This window comes from Physeter macrocephalus, chromosome 15 (assembly GCF_002837175.3).
Source record: "Physeter macrocephalus isolate SW-GA chromosome 15, ASM283717v5, whole genome shotgun sequence".
Classification (NCBI taxonomy): Eukaryota; Metazoa; Chordata; class Mammalia; order Artiodactyla; family Physeteridae; genus Physeter; species Physeter macrocephalus.
Window position 1 is genome coordinate 1,211,697 of NC_041228.1, and position 8,381 is coordinate 1,220,077.

General features: G+C 65.3%; 1 protein-coding gene across 1 annotated transcript; it reads right to left on the reverse strand.

Moving 5' to 3' along the window:
• Positions 1-2,687: 2,687 nt before the first annotated feature.
• On the reverse strand, positions 2,688-7,978 carry LOC102988484 (cytochrome P450 11B1, mitochondrial). The gene is made up of 9 exons (XM_007124593.2): positions 7,739-7,978; positions 7,236-7,391; positions 6,168-6,367; positions 5,855-6,058; positions 5,431-5,585; positions 3,736-3,902; positions 3,226-3,304; positions 2,935-3,132; positions 2,688-2,801 (listed from the first exon to the last, which is right to left on the reverse strand). The coding sequence occupies exons 1-9, from the start codon at positions 7,975-7,977 to the stop codon at positions 2,688-2,690; spliced, it is 1,512 nt and encodes a 503-aa protein (XP_007124655.1). The 5' UTR covers position 7,978.
• Between the last annotated feature and the right edge of the window lie 403 nt (positions 7,979-8,381).

The window sequence follows — 8,381 nt, forward strand, 5'->3', positions numbered from 1 at the left end:
CGTGAGCCATGGCCGCTGAGCCTGCGCGTCCGGAGCCTGTGCTCCGCAACGGGAGAGGCCACGGCAGTGAGAGGCCCGCGTACCGCAAAATAAAAAAGAAAAAAAACAAAAAACGCTACAACAACACTGGAAACCTGCCGTCCAACATTCTGGGGAGGCGAGGAAGAAGCCTCGCTTCCTCCAGCTGGGATGGAGGACGATATGTGCTCTCCCTGAGAACTGAGAAAAGGCCCCCACGGTGGTTTAGGATTTATGTTACTCATGCCTCAGAGGAAACCCCAGGCTGTGTAATTAATCAAAGAGTGGCCCTGGGAAAGTGATAACCCTTGGGCAACTGGAGGACACAGCCTCAAACCAGGCCCCAGCGGCACACAGAACATGAAAGATGTTCCAGGTCTTGGCCTCGGGGTTCTTAAAGGCAATACTATTTCTACCTTGAAAGATGTGACGAGGCATAAGAATTATGACGATTACACAGTAGACTGTTGCGATAACCTGGAAGACTTTGAGAAAGAGCCAGATGGACACTCACACTGGAAAGGCGTGGGAAATTCCAAGCAGGATAAAGGAGAAGAGACTCCTTCATAGGCTTGATACGGGAAAACTGGAGAAACACGGAAAACCAAGAGATGATCTTGAAAGCATCCAGAGATGCTTTAAGTTGGAGGCTGTCTCCAAGACGTGCATGGTCACTCCCAAGCCAAGTCCTTCAACGGGAAGGAAGCGCGCTGAGGGCCTTAGGCACGGGATTGGCATCCTGGCTTCGGTGGTACCCCTGCCAAGGACGCGCTGTGAGACTCTAGCAGGTGAATGAACTCGGTTTCCTCGCCTGCAAAATGGGGGTGAGCGCAGTGGGTGCCTCTTAGGGCTGCCGTGAAGGTCAAGCAGACACACGCGCCAAGCGTCGCAGATGACGCACCTTCACCCCAGGGTAACGAGGCTTTCATTCCATTCCTGCCATCACACACCCTCCACTCTCCACAGAGCAGGGCCACACACAAGGAGACAACTTGTGAGCGGTGGGAGAAGAAATCCCCATTTATTCAGTGCCGGTCGAGCCAGAAAGCTGGGCACTTCCCGAGCCCCAGTCTCCCTGTGTGCCCTTGAGGCCTGGTGAGAGGGTAACTACACAGAATTCCCCGAGGAAGAGCTTGCAGCGCAGAGGGATTGAGGGCTGCGCCCACGTGGTAAGCCAGGGCTCCAGCTTGTGCCTGCGCGCCCACAGGGTCCGGAACCTCCTCTCTTCTCCAAGTCTCCCCCCACAGTGCCAGACTGCGGCACGCGAAGGCCACACTAGGAAGAGCTTGCAGCGCAGAGGGATTGAGGGCTGCGCCCACGTGGTAAGCCAGGGCTCCAGCTTGTGCCTGCGCGCCCACAGGGTCCGGAACCTCCTCTCTTCTCCGTGATTCTCCAAGTCTCCCCCCACAGTGCCGGACTGCGGCACGCGAAGGCCACACTGCTGGCAGCAGGCCTCTTCCGCCGTGGGTGGGGGGGAGTGGTGAGGGGTGTGCAAGCTCTTGTTCTCCTCCAGGGACCTTGCCACCGAACAGATGCCATCGGGGTGGCTCAGTGCCAGCAGGGCCGGCGCAGCCAGAAACACAACCCCTCGTGCCCTACTGCCTCGCCGTGACTGAGTACCTGCTTCTCACCAGACGAGGTGGGAGTGGGGAGGGAGGGAGAGTGGAGAGGCCCCACCACCCCCTCTTGCCTCTGGGCCCCCTTTCCACCTGGGGGTGTCACCTGACCCCAGGTGGCATGGGACAGACACGCTCCTGCCAACTAGGGGACCCCGGCTGGTTGTCAGTTGTGCAAAGCCTCTTCCACCCATGAGGTCGGGGCGGCCGCTCTGCTCTGGGGCACGGGGCACTGCACGAGGGCAGCGGGGCCCTCCAGACCGGCTCCGTTAAAGGGAGCACGAGATGGCCCCACGCCCTCCTCTAGAGGCTTCTCTGTGGCGCCCGAACTCCTGCCGGAGGCGGTCAACATGCCTCCTGCTGTCAGATGCGTACCATTGACCCAGATGTCCAAGCTGGCTCTTTGGTAGCTACTCTTCTAGTAAACGTGACTGCTGGCCTGCCTATGCAGGCCCTTGGCTGGGCACTTCAGCCACAATCCCAGAGGACTGGTACTGCCAGGAGGAGCCCAGGCGGGCTGAGTGGAACAGGTAAGACGGGCAACTAACAACCCAGCTTGAAGGGCAAGTCCCCGCCGGAGCGCTGCAGACAAAAGGGACGGCATTTGAAATGGCAACGGGCAGGACAGGGGACGCCCAAGTTGTCAGCTCTTGCATGGGGGCAGAGTTTAGCACAGAGGGCATAGAGACTGGACAGGGAGGCAAAGGGCGGCGTGTGAGGCCCCTCTGCTTGGATGGACACACGGGGAGCCCGGAGCTAGTGCTGGGGCAACAGGGGCTCCAAGGCCCTCAGTTGGCGCTCCTTCAGGGACAGGGCCCTGGTGGGACCGGGCACATGGCCAGGACCTGCGTTTCATCCCCAGCTCTGCTCGGGCCTTGCTGCACAGGCTGGCAAGCCCTGACCCTCGGAGGGCCGGGCTGTGCCATGTGTGCAACGTGCTGCCTGGACGGTGGTGTGGCTCAGGAAGCAGGGCCCATGGGAGAAAAGAGGGGTGGCCTGGGGTCAGGCACAGGGAGTGCGTGGTGTGACTAGCCCGACCGAGTGGCGACGTGACTAGCTGATGGCCCGGAAGGTGAGGAGGGGGAGGGTAGAGGGCATCAGTACGAAGCGGTAGATCATCTTTACGTCCTCTTGCACCAGCGTCTCCACCAGGAAGTTTTTCAGCACCTAGGACAGAGGCGCGGGTTCTGCCTGGCCCGCCCTCCCTGCCTTCCAGGGCCCTGAGGGTGGGTGCCCCAGGAGCAGAGGCCTGAGGCTCCCGACGAGGCTGCCCACCCAGGCCCCATCCAGGCCCACTCACGTGGTGCAGCAGAAGCAGCATCTCCACCTCTGCCAGGCGCCGCCCCAGGCACTGGCGCACGCCGAAGCCAAAGGCCAGGTGTGGGAACCTGGTACCAGAGGCCCGGCCGTCCAGCCAGCGCTGGGGGTGATAGCGCTCGGGCCTGGCGAACATGGCGGGGTTTCGACCCAGGGAGTACAGCAGCACCTTCACCAATGTCTGCGGACAGGTGGGGAGGGGCAGGGTCAGAAGCCCTGTGGGTGAAGGTCAGAGGGCGGGTGTCTGACAGAGGAGCCCTGCGGCCTCACTCACCCCGGCCGGGACGTGGTAGTTCTGCAGCACCAAGTCTGAGTTCACCTGTCGCTCCAAGAAGACACCCACGGGGTACAGCCTGTGCACAGGGGCGGCCAACAGGGTCCTCAGCTGCGGCAGGGCCCGCGCTTCCCTTCTGCAGCCTTCCTAGCCCGGCGCCCACGGCCCGAGGGCAGCTCCCCCAGCGCCCTCACAGGGCGCTCCTGGCACTGGGAAGCCCAAACCCGAGGAGCTGCTTCCTTGCGTCTCCTGAGTCAGCCAAAGCTGCCCCGGCCGGAGCAGCCCCGGCCAATGAGGACACGATCGACGATGGTCCCGGGACACTGAGGTGGGTCCCGGAGGAGGAAGCACCCCCACCCCTTTAGGGAGAGGAAGAGGAGGTGCAGGGGGGGTAGCCTTGGGCCACGCTGCTGATCGGTAGCCCCGGTATCTGCCTGCAAGCCCCGGCGAGCGGGCTGTCCCGACGGCGGGGCCAGGGCAGCGGGGGTCGCGCAGGTCTAGCACGCCTACCTCAAGGTCTCCTTGAGGGCCGCCCGCAGCAGGGGCAGCTCCGTGGTCGCCCTCTGGGGATTTTCTGAGACCCTGGCCTCGGCCACCAGGCTCTCCTGGCGCAGGGCCTGCTGCACGTCCGGGTTCCGAGCCAGTTCAAAGAGAGTCATCATCAAGGGGAAGGCCGTCTGCAGGAGCCACGGGGCCAGGGCTCAGACCTGGGCACAGCCCGTGCCCCTCCACCCCCAGGGCACCCCTCCCAGAAAGATGGCCGCTGTCCCCTGGGGCAGGGACCTGCGTGCCCGGAGATGACACAGCCCAGAGACCTGAACCTCAAGACCCTAGAGCCACCTTGTCTACTTCCCCTGAGTCCCTCGGGGAAGGTGTCCCCAGCCTCAGTGAAGACGCAGGCCTCCCCCAGCCGCTTCGGAGCCTGGCTCTCAGCCTCCTCTGGGCCCAGGAGGCGCTCACTCGTGCCGTCTATTCAGCGGGGAGGGTTCAGGAGCCCCGGGTGCATCTGCTCCCAGCGGGTCACCTCCCTGGCCAGCCACAGGCAGGTCCGAACACGGGGTCCTAACATGAACCAGCCACCCCGGGCCCCAACTGTTTCCTCCTCCTGGATCATCTCCGTGTGCAGGGAGAGCTGTCCGCCAGCCCAGCCTGAGATCTGGGAGGCTCAGTATCTCCCAAATGCCGTCCCCAAGGCAGCGCGCCCCTGGCACCTCCTGATATGCGGATACGGCTCCCCGTTGCTCCCTCAGCTTTAGTCCGTGCTCTGCCCTGTGGCCCGAGAGGGGGCAGAAGTCTGAGCGAGACACTCCCTACACTGGCTTCCTCTAGCCCTGCATGCAGGCCTGGTGCCCAAGGCCCCCTCCTGACAGGGGCCCTGACCCTGTCTGCCCTCCTCTGCCCACTTGCCCTGTTCCCCCCACTCAGCCTCACAGCCCTTCCTTGCTGTCCGCTCTTGCAGGCCCTGGCCTGCTGCCCTCCCAGCCTCCTCTTCTTGGCCTAACTCCTTCCACATCCAGCGCAAAGGCCTCCTTCTCCAGGAAGGCTTCCCAGAGCTACCTCCTGAGGCACCGGCCCTGCCCTGGACTCTCTCACCTTGTGGTTGCGTCACAGCCCCTGCTCAGGGAGTGTCTGCGCCAGGGGTCTGTGCCTCCGCTCAGGATCCTGGGTGCCTGGCCCGGAGCCGGCACCTCAGAGATGCTGGCGGACGCAGGTTCGGTCCAGAGGCAGGCAGCTTCGGCTGCACTCACACCCCGGGGCCCACCCTGCCCACTGCGCCGTGTTGCCAGCACCTGCTCACCCGCCCACACACTGGAGCCCCTTGCTGTCCTTCCCATCGGTCTGTCACTGCCAGAGGATCTTGAGTGAGAGCCCAAGGTACTCTGTCCCTGGGAAAGGTCCCCTGTGTGGGCCTCCAGCCGTGCCTCGGGCCGCCCCCCGACCCAGGACCTAGATGCTCCCCGGGGTCTCTGCTGCTGCACGTCCCTGGGCCTCGTCCACTCTGCACTCTGCCGGGAGCGTGGCTTCCCACGAGAGTGACCACAGACCCCCGCCTTTGAGGCTCGGCTCCCGTGCTCTCCCTTCTCAGTCCGGAAGCTGGAGCCGTAGACCGGGGAGGGGCTTGCGAGAGACGTTTGCCGTGGGAGGGGGCAGCCTGGAGGCAGGAGGGTTCCCTGTGCCATGGGAAGGGCTGGGCGCTGGCCTGACCGTGTCCACGCTCCCAGCAGTGAGGTCGATAGAGTTGGCCTTGATGGTGTCCGGGGTCATGTCCGCACGCATCAGCAGCTCTGCCACGATGCCGCTGTAGTGCCACGGGCGGCCGAGGGCCAGCTCCTGATATATTCTCCGGATGGCTCTGTTGGCTGCGGGACGCACAGAGACAGAGGCCCCGGGTCCGGTGCTGGGAAGCACTTTTCTTGTCATCCTCCCAGCCTTCAGCCCTCAGTACCCCCAGGTCTCCATGTCCTACCCCCATTCTCGGGTCAGCCCAGTCCAGCCTCACTGCCAACGCTCTCGGGGGCCATGAAGAGGCCACAGGTCCCTCCTGTGGCCCCCGTTCTCCCCAGACGGTGGCGCGTGGAGGGGACCCTGGGGTCCCTGGTCGCAGCACTGCCCGACCCCCCGCCCTCACCGTACTGGAAGATGTAGTCCCAGGCCTCAAAGTGTTCCTTCCACAAGTTGGCGCTCGTCCAGCGAGACAGGCTCCGGGGCACGAACATGAGCTGCACGGTGGACTTGAACATGGCCTCCAGAGCGTGGATGAAGTTCAGGCTGTCAGGATTCGGGTGCTGGGCAAAGAGGCCCAGCTGCTCTCCATAAAGGACTAAGTGGCTGGCTGCGGGGAGGAGGGGGTTCCTGAGCCCGAGGCAGCCCAGGGCCTCACGACCACCTGCCCCCAGCCCTCCCTGACCCCACCCCGGCCCGCTCCGGTCGCGAGCCCACACCTTCGATGGCGTAGTGGAAGATGCTGGGCCTGATGTCCAGGGTCAGACTCCCCCGGGCATTCTGCACCACCCTCGCCTTCAGGGCCCGGGAGAAATCCCTGGCCACCCGATCCACCAAGGGCGTGTACTTCTGCACAGCCTGCAGCGACAGCACATCTGGGTTCAGCCGCAGTCGGTCCAAACGCCACTGGGGCCCGTTTCTGTCGAGCGGGGAGCGGGGCATCAGGGCATCCAGAGTCAGCAGCTGGCCGCGGCCCTGTGCCCCACCTTCCTTTCCCCAGGGGGAAGCGGGCGAGGCGGGGAGCCGCCTGTTGGCTCCTAGGGGGCAGGCTGCCCGCGTTGGGGCCCCGGCGGCACCTCTTCCTCAGGGCGGCCTCGTGCGCTTCGCCCAGGGGAGGCGGGTGCCTCTGCCTGAGCCTGCTGCGGGGGTTTGTGCAAACTGGCAGGCCCCGTGCCGGGCACACCCGTCTCCCACCCGGGCCCTCTCTGGGGCTCAGGCTTTTGCTGTGAGGAAGGGGGCCGAGCCCCAGGCAGGCCTGGCCCAGCTTTGCTCTCGTCACACCGCAGAGTGGGCGAGGCCCCTGGAGACCTTCATCTCCCGGCTCCTGCGATGCTGCCTCTGTGCCAGCCCACCGGCCCCGCCTGCAGAGCCTCCTGCTGTTCGGAGGCAGGAGCCTAGTCGTGTCTCTCCTACCGTTCCCACACAGAGCCCAGTGCCGACGGGGGTCTGCCTGCAGGGCCTCCAGGGGGGCCCTGACCTGGACGAGGGGAGAAGTCCAACCCACACGCAAGCCCCTCGGAGGCCTGTGCAGGTGCGGGGCTCCCTGACGGCAGGCATCATCCTTCTTCCTCTGGCCCTGCAGGAAGGGGCCGGGCTCCCCGCCCCGGCCCCGGGGCACACACGACCCCCAGGGCATGGGCTCGATCTGCATCCGGAGCCAGTGGTCACCCTCCCTCCAGCCACCCGGATGGTTCCCGGGCAGGCGTGCTTCGGGGTCTCCCCTGGCTCGCCGCCTCTCTGCAGCCAGGCCGCCCGCCCCCTCCGTCCGCGTCCCCACTCGCCCGCACAGCAAGAACACGCCGCACGTGAGCCCGCGATCCTGTCGGTAGGCCAGCCAGGGCTCCGGGAACATCCGCCGGGGGTGAGGGCTCTCCACCTGCTGCAGCCGCTCCACGTCCTCCGGCAGCATCACAAACACCATGTGTCTCCCTCCCACGTCATACCTGTGGCACAAAGCGCCCAGCCCCGCCGTGGCGCCGTGTCCTCGCCGGGGCCCCACTCTGCAGAACCGGTCCGCCGCGGGCCCGGAGCGGGGGGTCCCTCCCGCCGCCTCTCTGAAGCCTCCCCGCCTCTGGGGTCTGCGTTCTGTGCTCCCAGACGCGAGCCACGCAGGGCTCCGTGCTCACGAAGGCCCCGGTCTGCAGCGTCAAAGGCACAGACCTGCCCCGCTGAGCCCCTCCGTGCCCATGCGCCCCACTCCCCGGGCGCCCCTGCGCCCAGTAGGGACTCAGCTGCCAGTAGGGACAGAAAGTTAGGGTGTTCTCGCCGAGGTGGGCAGGGAGAGCTTTACCTGAAAATGGGCCCGAGCTCCTGGAAGGTCTGATGCATGTCCAGGTGTATGTTCTCAGAGCCCTTCTCCCTCCAGATCTGCAGCACCCGCACCCACTTGTGGCCAGGACACCGGGGCATGGCTTCGAAGGGCAGCACCGCCTGGGGGGCCGCAGGGGCTCTGGTGCCCAGCGTGCGTGCCCCGTGCAGGGACAGCCAGGGCCCTGCCATCCACGCTCTGGCCTCTGCCCACAGCGCCATCCTGCTGCGCCCCCGCCCCCTTCGGCCCCATCCTTTTATCTCCCCTGGCTCGCTGGACCGGCCGACTGGATCACGTCACAAGAGAAAGTGTCCCTGGGCCAGACCAGGAAAGCCGGGGCAGCGGTCAGGGCTGGAGGCCTCCAGCGGGGGAGGAAGGAGATGGACGGGCGCCGAGTCCGGCAGTGACGCAGGCCTGCCCGGGGGTGGCTGCTGAGAGCAGGCGCAGGGTCTGGAGCAGGGACCCGATGGGGTGGGGGTGAGGGCCAGAGGCCTCCCTCCCCCTCCAGTGAGGGAGAGAAGCAAGATGGATAGGCGCCTTATCTTAGCAAGGGATGAAAGGGGACCTTGGGTATTTTCATCCCTTTTCTACAAGGACCAGAGTGGGAAGCGGTGGTGAGGGCTTT